General features: G+C 45.5%; 1 protein-coding gene across 2 annotated transcripts; it reads left to right on the top strand.

The window, feature by feature from the left end:
* The first annotated feature begins 8562 nt into the window (after positions 1-8562).
* ACTL6B (actin like 6B) lies at positions 8563-18683 on the top strand. 2 transcript variants are annotated; one of them, XM_020979207.2, is made up of 14 exons: positions 8563-9689; positions 10311-10387; positions 10696-10861; positions 11530-11630; positions 12145-12242; positions 13566-13660; positions 13775-13881; positions 15515-15604; positions 15897-15958; positions 16362-16476; positions 16743-16823; positions 16953-17048; positions 17312-17398; positions 18347-18683. In XM_020979207.2, the coding sequence occupies exons 1-14, from the start codon at positions 9665-9667 to the stop codon at positions 18425-18427; spliced, it is 1281 nt and encodes a 426-aa protein (XP_020834866.1). In that variant the 5' UTR covers positions 8563-9664; the 3' UTR covers positions 18428-18683. The 2 variants fall into 2 exon arrangements, with proteins under 2 accessions (XP_020834866.1, XP_078011693.1); XM_078155567.1 differs by lacking the exons at positions 16362-16476; positions 16953-17048; positions 17312-17398; positions 18347-18683 and having other exon boundaries at positions 15515-15958.
* Positions 18684-20312: the final 1629 nt, after the last annotated feature.

Here is a 20312-nt window from a genome sequence, read left to right as displayed (position 1 = left end):
AAATGAGGGCGTTAGACTGCATGCCCTCTCAGGTTCCCTACAGCTCTAAGTCTGTACTTTGCCTTTTTATATACAGCTCTATAAGAGGTAGTCTGTTAGAATGGAGACCTAGTCCTAACTCTGAACTCCCTCTGTGATCCTTTCCCGAGTGCTTCAGTTTCCATTGCAGAGTGAAGGTAATTAATAGTTACCCTTCCCCTTCCACAGAAGCGGTAGAGCTCTTCCGAGATCGTGAATATGAAAGGACTTTGGAAGGCAGTGACAATGATCTCATATTACTGTACTCAGGTCCTTTTCTTCAGTCACCATTTGTGGAAGGTTGTAAATGTATTTGCTGTGCCTGTGTGGCAGACTGACTTGCCTGCTTGTGGAAAAGCTGGGAGTCCCGTTCTTTTAACTTCCAGGCTAGTATTCTTTCCATTGAATGACTGGTTAACCGATACCATCCGTAAAGTCCATGTCCCTCGCTTTAGTAACTCACGTTGTGCACCAGAAAAATGATGGCATTATCATCATAATCATCATTATTATCAAGCAAGTTTATTAAATTACATAAGTGGTTTTGGGCAAGTCACTTCTCAGGACCCCAGTTTAATAAGCCTGTTGGACATCAGGAATGGGTACAAGTAATCACTTTGACACTGACCTTTCAACCGGGTTCTCTCAGCTTCAGTGCCTTTTGTAAATGAGGATAATAATGCTGAAGAGGGATGCCCTGTGAATGCTGTGTTTGCCCTTGGCATTGTGTTAATTTGCATCAAGCTCCAGAACATTTCATTGCTTCCTGGAAGAGATCCATAGCTACTCAAAACTGCCTGCGATAGAGAAAAAGAAAAGTGGATGAAAGTCTATTGTCCAGAGTGGAACATGCATTTGGATGAACGACCATCTAGCTCATCTAGCAGCTAGGTAGTGAGAGTGCTGGACAGTCAGAAAGGAATGAGTTCAAATCCTGCCTCAGTTACTATGTGACCCTGGGCAAGTCACCCAGCTTCTCTGCACCTCTTATTTGTATAATAGGAATGTGTATAGCTTAAAGTTGTAATCTTTAAAGCTTAAAATTACATTAAGACTTGTGGGACACCCTGTAGATAGGATGCTAGTCAAACAAAATCATATTTTACTTAATATTCCCCAGTGTGTGTGTTTTTGTGTGTCTGTGTCTTAGAGAAATGATACAAATGGATAATAATTTGAGTGCATAGTTGGCAAGAAGAGAGCAGATTGGATTGCATTTGGGAAATTGCGCAGCTTTTTTAATTACTCCAAACTTCTCCAGTAAACAAAGGTCCATCTTTTTTTGTTTGTTTTGTTTTTTTGGTTGAGCAGTGGGGGTTAAGTGACTAACCCCCAGGGTCACACAGCTAGTGCATCTGAGGTCAGATTTGAACTCAGGTCCTCCTGAATCCCAGGGCCGGTGCTGTATCCACTGCACCACCTAGCTGTCCCTGGTCCATCTTTTTAATGCCAATATTTTACTGATGCTGTACAGCTGCAAGGCATGGAACACTACACTTTACTAAGAACTAAAAATGAACGTCACACAGAACGGTAAGCTGGTACAACATATAACAAACCAGGAACTTCAAAGAAGAACCAGAGTAAAGACTTTCAGGGAAATGTGTGATCAAAAAAGAAGATGGGAGAGGGATAAAAGTCGGACAGCCCAGGAGCTCCATTCATGTGCTCCACTTGTATCCTCACAACATCCTAAGCAAATAAAGCTCTCAGCAGTGGGCCCCCCCGACAAATTTAAAGTCATGCATGGGTGGGCTTCAGTCTGCATAATTGGAGGGCATACCTATGTTGATGAGAGTATCTGAGTAATACTAATACTTTTTACTTCAAAGCAGTTGGTGAATTGTTACTTTATATCTCTACAGCCCCATTAACTCCTATGATTTATATATGCTGCCTGCTAAAATTCAGGGGAATACTAAGTATAAGAGGATATTATGGGGGCAGCTAGGTGGTGCAGTGGATAGAGCTCTGGCCTTGCAGTCAGGAGGACCTGAGTTCAAATGTGTCCTCAGATGCTTGACACTAGCCGTGTGACCCTGGGCAAGTCACTTAACCCTGATTGTCTCACACACAAAAAAGAGGATGTTATGTTTGTCTAGCATCTTATAGTTTACAAAAGGCTCCTTATATTATCTTCACAACTCTGTGAACTAGATAGTGAAAGTCTGAAGCTTTGTGAAGATCCACAAGGGAGTCCCTGGAGTTGTGAGGTACCTTGCCCACACATGTGCCTCACTACCATTGCACTCTTAATTTTGTGCCCACATTTCCCGTGGGTGGTGTGTATATTTGTGGGACAGTGCACCCCAAGGCTTATAGGGAAAATGGTCTATAATTGCTCTTCTTACAATGTCGTGTTTGGTTCAGATTTATTGTATTTAGGGAATTTCGGGGGAGTGGAAGCCCCTGCCACCATTATAGATCAGCAACTCTCCTGCAGTTTATAGCCCTATAGATTTGTGTGCATCATTGGAGAGGGTAAGTGACTTGCTTAGTCTAGCTGAGTATCTAGCATGTGTCAGAAGTAGGACGTGACCTCAGGTCTTTCAGGACTTCTAGCCTTTGCACTGGTCATTGTAGAAACCACAGGTGTCTGAAGAATAAAGAGGAGAACAGGTATTAGCACCAAGAATATGTGGGGATTGTGGGTAAAGGTCTCTACCAACCACCTACCAACCTTGTCTTCTCTCTCCTTCCTCTCTTTTTTTCTCATTGAGGAGTTTGTGCCTTTCTGTCTGCTTTCCCCAGTCCTCTACCAGGAGAAGGCAACTCTATCTTTGGTGGAAAGTAGAGTCCTCAAAATCAAGGCATGTCCCCAGTAATCAAGATGTCTGAGTTTGGGGGGGAGGTACTTTTTAGGAATATCAGTTTGGTAGCGTTTTGTTGTAAGGGAAGTCTCTCCTCTCTCCAATACATCTTCCACACAGCTGTCAAGTTGATATTCTACTTGTCTGTGGCACTTGTCTATGCCACTCCCCTGTCCAAGAAACTCCAGTGGTTCCCTCTTACCTGTAGAGTCAAATACAAACTCCTTTGTTTGACTTTTGAAGCCCTTCACAATCTGGTTCCAGCCTGCCTTTCCAGGCTTATTGAATATTACTCTCCTTCATGTACTCTACCTGCCCGGCAAACTGCCCATCTGCTCTGACCAATACATGACGTTCTTTCTCCCCATCCCCCATATGCCTATAATCCCTCTTACCTGGAATGTTCTTCCTCTTCATCTCTGCCTTTGAGAATTCTAACTTCCTTTAAAGCTCACCTCAAGGATCTTTCCTCAGATAGCCTTTCCTGATCCCCAACCACACTCCCACTCCCCTTACTAGCACCACTGGGAAAGTATTTGGCCTGTGCAACACCTCCCCTCCCCCACCAAATGTGCCCAGTGCCTTCTTGTCGTAACTAGCCAGGTCCTCAGAGAATGGTTCCCAAATCCCCACATGGCTCTAGGGGTACCTCTGAGAGGTTGGAGATCACCTTTAATGCTGTTGGTGCCAAGCCTCATTCTGATGTGTTCTTATCATGATTGTCTGGTGGTTTTGAGAGAGGACATTCAGTATGGTGGTACAGTGAGAACAGTTGGCACAAAGCATCCTGTCAAACCCCCCCCACCCCAGCCCAAGTCTGTGACAGACATTGCTGGTGGGAGACATCAGGGAGAAGTGGGCTTCAGTTTAGCACATGTGGCAAAGGGGTAACTCATGGCTCTTGATTGCTGGCAGACCTTTTTTTCCCTTTCATGTGGTGCTCAACAATTTCCTCCTTAGCAAAGTGAATCTTTGTCCAGTCTATCCTTGACTTGGATGATGATAGGGAGATGGGAAAGCCAAAATCCTCAATTTTCCATAGTTTTTTTTTATAAATTTATTTTCAGTTTTCAATATTTACTTCCACAAAATTTTGAGTTCCAAATTTTCACCCCATCTCCCCCATCACCCCACCGCAAGATGGCATGCATTCTGAATACCCCTTCCCCTAGTCTGCCCTCTCTTCTATCTCTCCCCACTTCTCTTATCCCCTTCCCCTTCTATTTTCCTGTAGGGCAGGACAGACTTCTATACCCCATTTCCTGTATTTCTTATTTCCCAGTAGCGTGTGAAAACATTTTTTTTAAACATATGTTTTTAAAACTTTAAGTTTCAAATCTTCTCCCTTCCTCCCTCCCCACCCACCCTCATTGAAAAGGCAAACAACTCAATATAGGTTATACATGTGCAGTTATGCAAAACACTTCCATAGTAGACATGTTGTGAAAAATGAACTCTATTTCCCTTAATCCTATCCTGCCCTCCCATTTATTCTATTCTTTCTTTTGACCCTTCAGAAGTATTTGCTTCTGATTACTGCCTTTCCCAATCTGCCCTCTTCTCTATCATCCCCCTGTTCTCTTGTCCCCTTCTCCCCCTATTTTTCCCATAGGGTAAGACAGATTTCCTTACCCAATTGAATGTGTATGTTATTCCCTCCTTAAGCCAAATCCTATGAGAATAAGATTCCCTCATTCCCTCTCACCTTCCCCCATTTCCCCTCCACTGTAAGAGTATTTTCTTTTCTGGTTGTTTTTTTTTTTGTGAGATAATTTATCCCATTCTACCTCTCCCTTTCTTCTCCAATTTTTCTTTTTAGGGCATTCTTCTCCTCATTGGCTTTTTGGACCTCTTTTGCCATTTGGGTTAGGCTATTTTTTAAGGTGTTATTTTCTTCAGTATTTTTTTGTGTCTCTTTTAGCAAGCTGTTGACTTGTTTTTCATGGTTTTCTTGCATCATTCTCATTTCTCTTCCCAGTTTTTCCTCTACTTCTTTTACTTGCTTCTCAAAATCCCTTTTGAGCTCTTCCAAGGCTGGGGGACTGATTCATATTTTTCTTGGAGGCTTTGGATGTAGGAGCTTTGACTTTGTTGTCTTCTTCTGGTTGTATGTTTTGATCTTCTTTGTCACCAAAGTAAGATAATATAGTCTAACTCTTTTTGAGCTGCTTGCTCATGATCCTGGACAATTACTTGAATTTTAATCTCTTTGTTAAGGTAAGAGTCTGCTTCCAATGTGGAGAATGTACTGTCCCAAGCTTCAGGGGTTTGTACAGCTGTTTTCAGAGATACTTGTAGGGACCTGTAAATTTTCAGTTCTTGCAAGGTGGTATGATAAGGGGTAAGGTGTGTACTCCTTTCCTGGCCTGTGCTGTGGTGTGTTAGTGACCATAAGCACTACTTTCTGCCCTGGAACTGTGAGGAAGGTGTCCTGTCCACAGCCACTATAAGCTTCATCGTGCCAGCGCTCCTCCTCACCCCAGGACCCCCATCCAGAACTGTGACCCAGATCCAAGCATGGGAAAAGCAAGAGATTCCTGCCTCAGCACCAGCAGAGAGATCCCTGCAATCCCCCTCTGATCAGCCACTCGATTCCCCCCTCAGTCTGTGGGCCCGAAGCTGAGGAAGGAGCTGCCCACCCCAGGGCCACACTCTTGGGGAATGGAGCTGAGACTCCGCCTTCCTCTCTCAGTGCCGTAGAAACAGACTTTTCCTACTGACCTTCTAAGTTGTCTTTGGCATTCGTGGATGGAGGAGTTTGGAAACCACCACAGCTGCCCACGATTCAGTCCTCTGAGGCCTGCTCCAGTTGTGGCCTGCATGCCCACGCCGCGCTGAGCTCTGCTCCCAGCCCAGCAAGATATACCTTTCTGATCAATCATCCAGGTTGTCTTGGGCTGGAAATTTGTTTCACTCTGTCTTTTTGTGGGTTAAGCTGCCTTAGAATTTGTTTAGAGCCATTTTTATAGGTATTTGGAGGGGTTTGGGGGAGAGCTCAAGCAAGTTGCTGCTTTCACTTCGCCATCTTGGCTCCACCGATTTTCCATAGTTTTCAAGGTCCTCTTCCAGACAAAAAAGGGGGAGGAAGAGACCAGATTAGAAATCTTTTGTAAATTCCACCTCCCCAAGCAGTTTCTCTTTAGGAAGTATAACTAGAAGTCACAGTTGCTACAGTCTCTGGAATGAAGCCAGTTCTCAGCTCAATTGATAATTTATAGATCACCCCCAAGCTTCCTCAGACTATATGAACATTGACTATCCAAAGACACTTGAGTTCCTCCTTTGAAACTTACTCTTACCTCATTAAGGCATCAGGGCGTACTTTATTATGGGTCGGGATGGCTCGATTCAGTAAAGCCATGAACCTCAAACTTACACGTATATTTTATATTTTTAATTTTTTTTTTTTTGGTACATGCTATTTTCTCCCAATAGAATATAAACTCCTTGAGGGGCAGAAGATAGTTTCATTCTTTTGTTTTGGCATCACCAACAGTGCCTGGCACAAAGTAGGCTAAGTATTTAAGTAATGTTCAGGTAATGATTATCAAATGAAGAAATTCTGCATAACTCCTCCTCATGGACAAGTCCTGCCAGTTTAAGTGAATACGCAGCTACACATATAAAAATGCATGTCCCAGGACCTGGGAAACAAAATCAGCAGACATTAAGTGCCTACTATGAGCAGTGTGGCATAGTGGAGAAGGAGCCAGCCTCAAAACCAGAAAGATCTGGGTTCAAGTCCTGCCTTGACTTCTCTTAACTGGCTCTGGGCCAGAAGTATCAAACTTGGGTTTTGCCACCTGCAACCCAGGACTGGGCCCAAACCAAATTAAAGTGTAACTGGGGAATATTTTTCATCAAAATAAATAAAAATACAATAGAATATAAATAATGTTAATATGTGGGTTCTTAAGTCAGTATGCACCCTGCAAGGATCCTTATATATGATTTCTATTTTGAGTTTTACATTACACCACTGTTCTAAGCAACTCTCCATGACTATAAATTGCAAAGAAGGTACCAACCTGCATTGGTAGAAGAATCCACTCACCCCAGAGCTCTCTGTTCTGATAAAACCATTGGTGCAGGCTCTGTCCTTACAATGTGCTAGACTGTAAGCTAGATACTATAAATAAATGTATTTAAATTATTTAAGATAAATTTAGCTAGCTAGATAAATGAATATTAATAAAAAGAATGAAACTTCTCTTCACAAAGAGCGTATATCTTAAAGGAGAAAAGTGCCTTGAGCCAATAAAACATCAGCTAGAAGGGACCTTAGAATATCTAGTCTAGTCCCATTCTGTCTTTCCTACTTTTGTGCCCTATCCCCTTAAAAAAAAATCCCTAAGAACCTATAACAAATTTAGTATACACATATAATTATTTGCTGACAGCAGACTTATTCTAGAATCTCAGTCTCTTAAAGGTAAATTAGTGGACCCTGAATAGAAATTCCCTCTACAACGAGCTCAACATATGATCATCCAGTCTTTATTTGATGAACTCTAGTGATTAGGAGCTCTAATTGTTAAGAAGGGTTTTTTAAATCCTTTTTGAATAAACTGGAGAAATCCATTTTTCATAATTGTTGATGATTTTTTATATTAATCTCCCCTCCCCTATCTAAGCTTGAAATTGAGGTTGCTGGCTATTTTAACAGGGTACAAGACAGTAAAGCAAAGACATTAATATTTAAACTGCCAGCTGTCAAAAAGTTCATATTCACATTCATCTTTAAGTACCTCTACAGCTGCTTACTTGTCAATTTTAGGAAAATGGTCCCAACTTGCAACTCTCTCTGGATCCAGATTAGGAAGAAAGGAAGGAAACAAACACTGTGCCTAGTTAAGTACCAGGCCACTAGCACTAAGCTCTTTATAAATAGTCTCTCATTTGATCCTCACAACAGCCCTTTAAGGAAGAGTTATCCTCATTTTATAGGTGTGGAAACTGAGGCAAATAGAGGTTTAGTGATTTGCCCAGGTTCAGATGGCTAGGAAATGTCTTGAATTTGGATTTGAACTCGGGTCTTACTGACTCCAGGCACAGTGCCACTGCGCTCCCCTAGGGGCCAATTAAAACATTCTCAAGAATTCTCATGTTTCTTTGGAAGTATTAAATTCATTTCTCTCAAGAAATATGTTTTCTTTTGTCATTTCTTCACCCATCACAGTTAACAGCTTCTCCAGAACAGTTAAACCCTTAAGTCTCCAACAGAACAGTTAAATTCTAAGTCTCCTAAGACACTCCTTATTCAACTGTCACTCCCAAGATTCCATTGTCTTTTAATCCAGTAACAGTATTGCAGTTTTTATTGAAGGAGCTATTGAAGCTGGTATCACATTTATATTTAGCCAAAATATGCCTCTGTGTTTCACTCTCTGTATTTTTGTATCTGTCTGTCTTTTTCTTTTCTCCCTGCTTTCCCATTCCCATTGCTCCCATAGAATAGAAAAGAGAACAGTGGAGTTGGAGTCAGGAAGACCTAGGATGGAATATCCCACATCTTATTTAGCAGCTTTATCACCCTGTGCAAGTCACGGAACTTTCAATATCTTCAAAATGAGATGGTTGGATTCAATGACTTTTAAAGTCACTTTTAGCTCTAGATCTATATTGAGCCTTTGAGTCCAAGAATATGTCTAATCCCTATTCTACATGACAAACTTTCAAATATTTAAATACATATTTCTCCTAAATCCCCTAAAATTTTTTTCCTACAGGTTTATTGAAACACCAGCTCCAGTGCTCCAGCATCTGCACCAAATTCAGTGTGTTTTGAAGAGTGGAGAGTGAGGAGCCAAATCAAGGTTCCAGGGTCAATCACTTGAGCTATCCACTTGATTTTCACTTTATAAATCATTTCCTGAGCCAAACAAGGAGAGATTTTCATAGTTTCAAAAAGGCTCAAAAAGGGCAAAACTAACAGAGAGACAGAATGGTCAGAAAGAGGAGCAGACCTGAATTCAGTTGCAGGAATTCTTGGCCTGGGGTCTCTAAATTTTGTATGTATATGTGTGTATACTCACATACATATACATATGTATGTATGTATAGTGTATATGTATATATATTATTTTAATAAAGTTGGAGGGGGCTATGTTTTAACGCATTTAAAAATATTCTGAGACAGAGTTCACCAAACTGCCAGAGGGGTTTATGACACACAAAAAAGTTGAGTCACCAAGTTAAAGGTTAGATATAGGGAAGGAGAGGATTCTTCCATCCTTCAATTCTGTTTCTTTCCTTCTTCTCCCCCTCACTTCTTCCTTCTCTCCCTTCCTATCTTCCTTCTCAGTTTCTTGGCATTCTCTCTCACCCTTTGGCCTTCAGTATTCTCTGGGGCCTGGGTTAGCACCACATTGGCTTGTTACACTCCAGGCTCAGTCCAATTTAAATCAGTAAGAGCGCTCCAAGCAGACCTAGCTTAGGACAAAGACCGCACACGCCACTCTCACTTCGGGGCTCTGATCTTAGGATAGAGGAGTTTTCCTATCTCCGTCTCCCTTTTTGATAGCCGACCCCGCCTCGACCTCCTATTCCCCTCCCCCTCCCTCTTCCACTCCCAGACAGAAATTCCTGGGGGCACTTGGCCCTTTAAGACGGAGGCGCCGGCCTGGGTTATTGTCTGCTCTCCCCGCCAATTGGAAGCGTGAGTGGGGGGGGGGTGGGGGATCAGGTATTCTGATTGGCTGGTCCTCAAGCACCCTCTGCCCACCTCCTGGGTCTCTGGAGCTGTCCGGCTATCTCGGTGCTGATCCCGCCACTGCTACTTGGGTCCACGGCCTGGAACCGCCGCAGGAACTGGAGCCGGAGTGGAAGCAGCCACCATGAGCGGAGGTGTTTATGGGGGAGGTGAGCAAGCCCCGAGACCCCGGCATTCAAGCCAGGTCATTTCACACCGCACCCCTAGCCTGGTGTGTAACAGTTCCTGCAGCCCCAGCCTTCCATTCCTGGTAGCTGGTTTATACCTGCAGGGCAAGTGTCCGATGGCCAGCGTTCGTCGAGCATTCCTCACCTCCCTTAGGGCCCTCAGCTCTCCAGCTGCTCCCTTATCAGCTGCTCTTCGACTGCCTCTTGTACCCTTCTCCCAGGCAGCCCCTCACCCCAACCCAGAACCTTAGATCTTATGGATGCTCAGCTCCCCCTCCCCCCCCCCACAACTGCCCCCTCCATATCCGCATTCCACAGATCTCCCTGTGTCGGTGTTCCTACTGTTTCCTCAAATCCCACAGATGATCCCATGCCCAAAATGCCCATCTGAGTTGTGGCTTGTGGAGAAGACTCCTCCCTCCTTTCTGACCTCATGTCCACCTGGCCTCCCTCAGGTGGAGTTTGGGGGAAGGAGGAGAGTCCCCTTGCCCGGACTCCTTTTCTCCCTGGGCCTTCTGAGGTGGGGTTTGGGGGAGGGAAAGCCCCTCTGCTCTGACCTGCAATCTCTTCCCCCTCCTTCCCCCTCCCCCTGGACACACACAGATGAAGTCGGAGCGCTGGTTTTTGACATAGGTTCCTTCTCAGTTCGAGCAGGGTATGCTGGGGAGGATTGCCCCAAGGTGAGCCTTTCAGTTCCTCCCCTCTCAACTTACCTAAAGTCCACATGAGTCCTATTTTTCTCCCTCTTGGTCCCCTAGAACCCCACCCCCTTCCTTCATATGTAAACACCCTGAAGGAGTTAAAGGCTCCCGATAGTTTGGGAAAGTCCTAATATGGGTTCAATAGAATGACGATGTGAGCCCTGGAAAAGGGATGGGTTTGGTAAGAACAAAGGCATGTGATAATTGGGAAAGGGGTGTTCAGGGATATAAAGTAAAGTGGAAAAAAGAAAAGGTGACCATAATTTGCTCTCCCTTCCTCCCCCCAGGCTGACTTCCCCACTACAGTAGGGCTGCTGACGCTGGAGGAGGGGGGTGGGCTAGAGCTGGATGGAGAGAAGGAGAAGAAGGGAAAAACATTCCACATCGACACCAATGCCCTGCATGTACCGCGGGATGGGGCTGAGGTCATGTCACCCCTCAAGAATGGCATGAGTAAGGGAGACCCCAATCTCCAGTCCTGGGGACACTACTGCTGCAGCTCTTGACCCTGTCCCATTCACTGTGACCACAGTATGCCCCTGACCAACCCCTACCCCAGACACACAGCCAGCTGTTCCAAAGCTGATCAGGACCTCCCCTCACCAGGTCCCAGGGCTAACCACTTTTCCTTATTTCCTCTCTGCCCCCCTCCCCCAGCTTCAACCATACTCACTTCCCAGATCCCTAGAGTAGGGAAAGGGGTCTGGCTTTTCTACTCAGGCCTACCCCCACCCCATTTTTCTCTTCTCTCCTCTCCCTACCTCTCTTGCCTACACCTCTGTCTATGTCTTTCTTTTTCTCACACAAACATCCTGACACACACTCCTCTTGTCTGTCTCTATTTCCTTCTTCATTTCATTTACTCTCTCCCCCTGAAACATCTGTCTGCCTGTCTCTTGCTTTTTCTGTTTTTCTCTCTATATCTTTCTTTTTCTCTATCCTTTTCCTCCATCTCTCTGAATTTCCCTCTGTCTTCCTCTTCCTGACTTTGCTCTCTCTTCACTATCATCCCGTCTCCCTCTTCTCTCTGTCTCCCTTCCCCACATATCTGTCTGTCTCTTCCTTTCTCACCACCCCTCTTCTCCCATGCCTCTGTCTCCTCCTCCTGTCCCGGTGCCCAGTTGAGGACTGGGAGTGTTTCCGGGCCATTCTGGATCACACTTACAGCAAACATGTCAAATCGGAGCCAAATCTGCACCCTGTACTCATGTCTGAGGCCCTGGTATGTACTCCCAGTTCTGGTGTCCCCTTGTCTCTGGAGTCTGTCCTCCATCTTAACCAGCTTACCCTAGAATCCTTCATCTATCACCTTATTTCTACATTTGATCCCAACCTTGGAATCCCAATTAGCCACCCCATCTCTCTCCCCTTCAAAATCTTCATCAAAACTGAATCCTATCTCCCCCCTTTCCTCCAATTATCATTTTTCCACCTACCCTCTCCACAAGTGTTGCTCATTTTTGTATTCATATACCCCTCTCCCATCTCTCTCTGAATGGGGATTGGACTCATTCACCTGGGGTAGGGAGGAGGTTTGACAGTAAAGATAATTTTGCATTATGTTAGTTGACCTGGTCCCTGGCACTCTAAGTTTGAGTGTTAATGAACACGTATATTTGGGTATATATGTATGTGTATGTTAGTGCATTACTCTGTGTGTGTTTGCGTGCTTGAATGTTAGTGTATTTATCTCCAACCTAAACCCCGCCTTATCCTCTCTTCCCTCCCTCCTATAGTGGAATACTCGAGCCAAAAGGGAAAAACTCACAGAGCTAATGTTCGAACAATACAACATTCCTGCCTTCTTCTTGTGCAAGACAGCAGTGCTCACCGCGTATCCCCTGGGCTGGCCACAAAAAGGGGAGTCATGGGGGCACACTGGGAGCACCAAGTGAGGAAGGTAGTTGGTTGCTGAAGCAAGCTGAGTCTGGGCCTGATTTGGTGGAGTGAGTGCCCTCAAAGGTTAAGGAGCTAAACCCCATCCCACAATAGAGGACTAAGCATTGGCATTTTCTCCTAACCCCTCGTGACTCCTCTGGGAGGAACAGCCAGCTGAAAGGGCCCAAGCAGCTAAGATGCCCAAGGACTGCAGAATCGCAGGACCAAGAGAAGAAGTTCCCTTCTCACATTAATTCATCCCCACCCCAACCCCCAATGCAGACTAGGATGAAGCAGGAAGACAGGAAGAAATGATACTCAAAGAAGGGGGGGGGGTGAGAGTGGAAATGGAAGGGGATAGATAGCAAGGCAAAGAAGTGACCTGGCCAAAGGAATGGTAGACAAATATGGGAAGAGGAAAGAGGAATTGTCAATGAATATATTAGCAAATAATACTCAGAGAACTGCATGTAGTCTAGGGATCTATAGGAAGGTAGGTGGCTCAGTGAATAGCCCTTACGCTTAGAGTCAGGAAGACCTGAGTTCAAACCCAGGCTTAGACACTTACTGTGTGACCCTGGGCAAGTCATTTAGCCTCTTAATCCACTGGAGAAGGAAATGGCAAACCACTCCAGTATCCTTGCCAAGAAAATCCCATGCAAAGTATTGGCAAGCTACAGTTCACAGGGTCACAAAAAGTTGGACACAAGTCAACAACAACAACAAATCTAGGAACCGGTCTAAGTTCTGAGAGGCTCATCATCCAGTTGATAGTAGAATAATGAATTATTTGGCCACAATGTCTCTCAAAAGCCACCTACCAAGGAAGAAAGCAGTTGTTATCTATGTGGGTGAAAATTACAGACCTTAAAAAATATTGAAATAAGTATACAGAGAAGTAGGAGACAGGATCCCTACCTTCAGGAAACTTAAAATCTGGTTGAGGAGACAATATACATGAAAAGCAAATTAGTAATGTCACGCTGTGTGTGTATGGGTGTGATCAGAATTCAATGAGTGGTATTGGCAACAAATACTTTAAGGTCCTAGAGGACAGAGACCTAAGTAGGCTGGGGGGATTCAGGGAAGATTTTCTGGAGGAGGTGAAATTTGAACCTGAAAGGAAAGTCTGAGACCTAGAAAGGAGGGGTAAGGGAATAGGCCTAGCTAGGGCTGATGAGTGTTGTAAATTGACCAGTAGTGGGGGGTCAGAGGGATGCTTCTTCCAGCACCATCTTCACTTTGTTATTGTCTCTTTGACTTATTCCAACTGGGCCAGCTTTGCAAATGGGCGCTCAACAGGCCTGGTGCTGGACAGTGGGGCCACCCACACCACAGCCATCCCTGTGCATGATGGCTATGTCCTGCAGCAAGGTAGGACCCCGGTGGGGAGGAATCAGGGGCTGAGGTGTTTGATGATGGAGTTGTAGGGAATCCCACAGCCAGATCCCTGAGGTTTAATACCCCAATCCCCACCTTGCTTATTAGGTATCGTGAAGTCACCCCTGGCCGGGGACTTCATCTCCATGCAGTGCCGAGAGCTCTTTCAGGAAATGGCCATCGACATCATTCCACCTTATATGATTGCAGCAAAGGTAAGAACCCATGCAAGAGCAAACGAATCATCAAGCCCTCAGAGAATCCAATAACCATCATGTCGTCGAAGTCATGGAATTATAGAATCTATCCAATCAAAACACATTTGTTAAGTTCCTACTACTTGACTATTGACAAACATAGGGGATACAAAGACAGAAAATAGCTCCTGATCTTAAGGAATTTATACTCTATAGGGGGACATCATAAAACCATGGATCATTAGAACAATAGAGACTGTCTTAGTCCCACCCTTTCATTTTAAAGATGGGGGAAACTGAGGCCCTGAGAGAAGTACCTTTGCCCATCATCACCAATCAGTAGCAGATATAAGACTAGAATTTAGTTCTCCTGACTCCCAAGATTCTGCCTTCCTGACCCTTCAGTTCCTTTCTTGTGTCCCATCCCTTTCCTTCAGAGACTTGGCTTCCAGCTGACTTTCAATTAATCCCTGTTAAGAAGTTAGGAAAAGCTAGGTTGTGAGGTAGATAGAGCACCAGGCCTGGAGTCTGGAAAATTCATTTTCCTGAGTTCAAATGTGGTCTCAGACACTAGCTGTATTACCCTGGGCATGTCACTTAACCCTATTTGCGGCAATTTCCTCATCTGTAAAATGACTTGGAGAAGGAAATGTCAAAACACTTTAGTATCTTTGCCAAGAAAACCCCAAATGGTGGGACATGAAGAGTCAGACAAGACTCTTCAACAACAACATTAGGGAATTAGCAGTTGATCCCAAAGACATCTTTATTCTAATAGGAGATTTAAAGACCCAAAAGACTGAAGCTCTAATGATGGAATTTTAGACACAAGGACAGAATCAGACCTTTGAATCACATAATCCAATCCCGCCCCTTTATATATGGGGAAATGAGACCCAGAAAAAAGGAAGTGACTTTCACAGAGTCACTCAGAGAATTGGCAGACAAGCTGAGACCAGAACCTAGATCTGATTTCTGATCCATCCATTGTTAAGGAGACTCAATTTGTCTTATTCTTTTTCCCTCCCAGTAAATTTCTCTAATTTTTGTTTCCTGTTTGGAAATATCAGGTTGAATGCTACCCCCTTGCATACTGGACAATTAGGGATATTCTCACACCTTTCTTGACTCTATGCTAAGGCAGTATGGGCTGAACGCCATCTTTTTGTTCAGTCACAGAAAAGCTAGAGTTTTGAAGTTTGGTGTTTTTTTTTTAAGGTTTTCATGGGGGAATAACAGTGAGAGGTGGGAGGCAGGGGCTGACTTTCAGAGCCCTTTTTCACCCCTTCTCTCTTAGAGCACTCTCTTAGAGGCAGTTGTGGATTCTTCAGTTTGACATTGGCAGTGGAAAGAGACAGTGAAAGACCTGGAGTCAGACACCCCTCCCCCTCCACCACCTACTAGTTATTTGACTATGGATATTGTTTACTCTGAGCTCCAGTTTCCTCCTCTGTAGAATGGTGATAACAAAACCTCTAGTGCCCACCTCACTGCACTTGGCAAAAGTTATATACTAGATGATGATGTATTCCCAGAACCAGCTCATCCTAGTGAGGGGGAGGTAAAGGAAGCCAAGATGAAGAAAAGGCAGGGCCTCTGGTGAGTAGAATGAAGTAAAAGGATTGGTCTGTGCCTCTCCACCCCACCACAGGAGCCGGTCCGGGAAGGCGCTCCCCCAAACTGGAAGAAGAAGGAGAAGCTACCCCAGGTGTCCAAGTCCTGGCACAATTACATGTGCAATGTGAGGCACCTGAGACTCTTGATTTCCCTGCCCATGCCCCTACAACTTTGTTTGTTTCCTCTTCCCTGCCCTGGCCCCACCCTGGCCCAGACTTCTACTTCTATCCCTGTCACTGCTATTGCCCCCAGAACTCCCTTCCACACTTCCTTCCAGGTTTCACTTTCCTCCCTGGTTCCTCCTTCCCCTGCTGCCCAAGCCCTTATAGTACTTCCCAGCCCTGGGGAAGGGAAAGGGAAAGTAGGGGGGAGGCCTCAGGGATTCCTATCTTCCTCAACCCCTCCCTGGAGGATAGGAGGTGATCCAGGATTTCCAAGCTTCTGTGCTGCAGGTCTCTGATTCTCCCTATGATGAGCAGTAAGTGAGATTCTCTAGGGACAAGGGCTGGGACTGTTGGCTGGGATTCCATGGCTGGGGCCCCTAGAGGGTGAATGGTTGAGGAGAACACCTATTTCTCAGGAGGAAAACAACAGGTTCTGGTGTAGGAAAGCCAGTGGCATGTGTGTTTACATGCGCTTTCCCCACACCCCCACATCTAAGATTGAGGCAAGGCCAGGGCTAGGGCTAAGGGGAGGGTGAAGGAAGGGTTTGAAGCTAGAATCAAGAGGAAGACAGGAACTCACAGTTTTAGGGCCACCCTCGTATACTCATCTTTCACTAACAGCCCCAGATTGCCTTTCATCTCCACTAGTTTTCCCCAGGAACACCTCTTCCTGGCCAGCTACTGTACTAACCTTACTTTTCCCTATGCCCTGGGCAGGGTGGCTGCACAGATGCCCACAGTGCACTATGAGATGCCTAATGGGTACAACACAGATTATGGGGCTGAGAGGCTCCGCATCCCTGAGGGGCTGTTTGATCCCTCCAATGTCAAGGTGGGGCCAGAGTCCTGGGGTGGGGGTGGGGATGGGGTACTGGGAGACTACCTCTCTGGATTCCTGAGATAAGCAGGTCCTGGGATGTCCTGAGGGGAATGGGCCTTGGACCAGTACACTGGGGCCAGAGAGGAGTTTGGCCTGGTGGGGCTGGACCCTGGGATCCTGAAGGGAATGGGAGCTGGGCAGTAGAGTCCTCAGGGTGATGGCGCTGCTTCATGAGGTAGACAGACAGCTGTAACTCCAAGTGTCTTGTCTTCCCCCAGGGTCTGTCAGGTAATACTATGCTGGGAGTTGGCCATGTAGTGACTACCAGCATTGGGATGTGTGACATAGACATTCGACCGGTGAGTGAAGTCACCCCCGGGGCCTCTTGAGTGGGACAGGGAGGTGGGAGGAAGACAGAGAGGGGAGAGTTGGGCTGAGGCAGTAGTCACCTGTTCAACACTAGCTCATCCTTATCTCGTACCACACAGGGTCTCTATGGCAGTGTCATTGTCACTGGAGGGAATACACTGTTGCAAGGTTTTACTGACCGACTCAACCGAGAACTCTCCCAGAAAACACCCCCGGTAGGGATTAGGCCCCAGGGATCCTGGCTCTCCACTTCCAGGACCCAAACCTCCTTCCTTACCTGCATCCCCTTTCTGTTCCTCTAAGCCAGACTTCCTTCCTAGGTCTGAGGCATTCACCCTCCTTGGAAGGGGGATGATCCATATGGAGATCCCTACTTCTTCCTTTCTTCCCATGTAGCTGCTCCAGGCCCTCCCCTACACCAGGCCCTCCCAGGACCTGGGTGTCCTAACTTCCCCAACCCAGACCTCTCTCCTTACAGAGCATGCGGCTGAAACTCATTGCAAGCAACAGCACCATGGAACGGAAGTTCAGCCCCTGGATTGGGGGTTCCATTTTGGCCTCCCTGGTAAGGGGAGAATAGAAGACGGATGGGATAAAGTGGAGGAGTGGAATGGGGTGGGGTTCAAAATGGAGAAAATGGCTAGGAGAACAGGGTAGCAAGGAAGGATCTTTGGAAAGGATCAAGGTATGGGGGGACACGACACCACAGTACCTCAAACACTGCCTTGCACAGAATGGACATCTAAATCCAATCCAACAAATATAAGTGTCTACTTTATAAAGACTATTGTAACAGGTAGAGTTTAGATAGAAAGGACTTGGCTTTTAAGAAATTATCAGTAACCCTAAAGAAAACTGTTGCAGTAGAAGGGAGGGGCTAGAAGCTGTCATGCCAAGGGTGAAGGAGCTCAGTGAGGTGGTGCCACGAAGTTGGTCATGAAGACAGCTGTTTCCTAGAAGTTTGAAAATGAAGGGAGGATGGAAGTGGGATGTTAGCTATAGAGGCTAATATATTTAAGGAAAGATAGATAGATTAGATAGATAGATAGATAGATAGATAGATAGATAGATAGATAGATAGATAGATGATGGATGGATGGATGGATGATGGATGGATGGATGGATAGATAGATTTTTTTAGGATAGGAAGATCTAAACATTTTTGAGGGCCAAGAAGAAGGAGGCAGTGAAGAGGGATAGACTAAAGATGTAGAAAAAGGAAAGCTGCATTAAGGGAGCAAGGACTGAGTCCAGAGCATAGATGGGTAGATCAGACTGGGGAAGGAGGAGGCATGGTTCTTTCTTTGAATATGGTGGGGGAGGGAGGACAGGGACCTCGTATCTGGGAGTGAGGGAGGAGGCCAAGACAAGAGAAGGGAAAAAACTGGACTAAAGGGAATGGAGCAGGAGGTGTCCTGGAATGGCTTTCTAAACCAAGATAAGAAAGAATAGCACTCAAAGTGGGAAGAAATCTTCCTTTCCTTACAAGTTCTGAGGCATTCCCCTTTCCCAGGGCACCTTCCAGCAGATGTGGATCTCCAAACAGGAGTATGAGGAGGGAGGGAAGCAGTGTGTGGAGCGCAAGTGCCCCTGAGATGCAGAGCCCAGAGTGGGGAGAGGGAAAAGGGGGTCTGAGGAGAAAGAATCCCAGCCTGCTTTTCCCAACTCTCCTTCCCCCAAATACTGCCGGGAGAGGATGCCCCCCAACTCTCATTTTCTTTTTCTCTTTCTCTTTCTCACACACACTTACCACCCCCACCCCCACCTCCTACACACAGAGAATCCTCACTAGACCCACTCTACTGTTTCTGTTGTGATGTTTCAGTTTGGCAAATAAAAAAAGTTTTTAAAAAAAATAAAAAAGAAAGAAAAATAATCTAGCTCCAGAGTAGGGGACTCCTGGGGAGGGGAGGGAGGGAGAGCCAGAGAGTGGAATTGCTGGGGAGGATAGGGCTGGGGGGATTGGGGTGGGGAGGTGCAGGGTCACAGGGTCCTTTCCACCTTTAGCTAAGATCTCACGATACCAGCATTACATCAAATCTCACACAGGAGACTACGGATTTCATGGAGGCAGCCAGCAAGAGGAAGACAGGGGCTACCTGAACCAGGGCTTTAAAAAAAAAAAAGACTTCATGTTAGGCTCCTGTCCCCCACATAAAAGCTTAGGAAACAGCCTCTCCCACACACTTCTCAGGCTGCCCTGGTGATTTTTCACATCTATCCTTCAGTCCACCCTAGCTACTCCTTTTAACTTGATTTCTGGGCAGTTAAGTGGCTGGAGTACTGAGCCAGGGGTCAAAAAGACCTAGGTTCAGATTTAGCCTCAGATACTTAGCAGCTGTTTGACCCTGAGCAAATCTGTTTGTCTCAGTTTTCTCACTTATAAAATGAGGATAATAGTACCTTCCTCCCAGGGAAAGTGCTTAGCACAGTGCCTGGCACACAGTAGGCACTTTATAAATGTTTTGGTGGTTGTTCAGTCATGTCTGACTCCGTGATCCCATTTGGGGTTTTCTTGGCAACAATACCAGAGTGGTTTGCTGTTTCCTTCTCCAGCTCATTTTTACAGATGAGGAAACTAAGGCAAATGGGTCTTGTCCAGGGTCATACAACTAGTAAGTGTGTGAGGCCAGATTTAACTTGGGAAGATGAGTCTTCCATACTCCAGGCCCAGTGTTCTATCCACTTATTATTATTTTGCATTTTGTTTTGTTTTGTTTTTGCCTTGATCTCCTTATGTAGATAACTTGTTCTGCAACTTTTAGTCTTAGAAAGTCACATGAGGCACAGAAAATGTTAAATGATTTGCTCAGGGTCACATAACCAGTATGTCAGTCATTTTTTCAGAAGGGTAGGGAAATGGTGGGTAAGGAAGGGCCAAGGGCTTCTTCCAAAAGAGCTAGAACCTGGATGTCTGGACTCAGGCTCATGGTAAGGAAAAGACCATCTAATGGAAATGGGAGATGAATGGAGGGAGATGATACTAAAGATGGGAGGGAAAAGAGAAAGGAGGGCTTGGATAGAACTGGAAACAAGAAGGAATCAGAGCCTCACAACAGCCCTGGATGGCGGCAGAAGCAATAATAACTCTGGCTTAGCCAGACACTATCACTGAGGTGAGTGAATGAGTTGGGTAAATGAGTTTCCATTTCCACCCCCAAGAAAGGTGGAAGTGAGTAGAATACATTCCAGGGGCCCGTCCTAAAAGGGGCAAAAAGGGGGCAGGATGAAAAGATCAGAAGAACATTTTCCCCAAACATGCCACCCTTATCTCTCCGTCCAAGGATTTGGATGTCAGAACACACTCTTCCATCTGTCCACCATGTCACTGTGATATGAAACACAGACACTTATATACCATATAGCTTAGCATGAGACAGACCTGCAGTTAGCAACCAGACAACCCCTCTGAGGAAAGAGAGCTGGGACAGAGATGGGAGACAAGAATGGGACAAGTTAATGTATAACAGGATATGGAG

The sequence above is a fragment of the Phascolarctos cinereus genome, unplaced genomic scaffold, assembly GCF_003287225.1.
Source record: "Phascolarctos cinereus isolate Bilbo 61053 unplaced genomic scaffold, phaCin_HiC Scaffold_5;HRSCAF=322, whole genome shotgun sequence".
In the NCBI taxonomy this organism is placed as follows: Eukaryota; Metazoa; Chordata; class Mammalia; order Diprotodontia; family Phascolarctidae; genus Phascolarctos; species Phascolarctos cinereus.
Note: the sequence above shows the minus strand (reverse complement) of the source record. Positions and strands in the feature narration are given on the sequence as shown.

What these genes read in the sequence shown, in the direction of transcription:
- ACTL6B (XM_020979207.2), top strand. Translation starts at nt 9,665, where the DNA reads ATGAGCGGAGGTGTTTATGGGGGAG. An exon ending in CGGAGGTGTTTATGGGGGAG is followed by an intron (nt 9,690 to 10,310) that starts GTGAGCAAGCCC and finishes GGACACACACAG; the next exon opens with ATGAAGTCGGAGCGCTGGTT. An exon ending in GTGACATAGACATTCGACCG is followed by an intron (nt 16,824 to 16,952) that starts GTGAGTGAAGTC and finishes CGTACCACACAG; the next exon opens with GGTCTCTATGGCAGTGTCAT.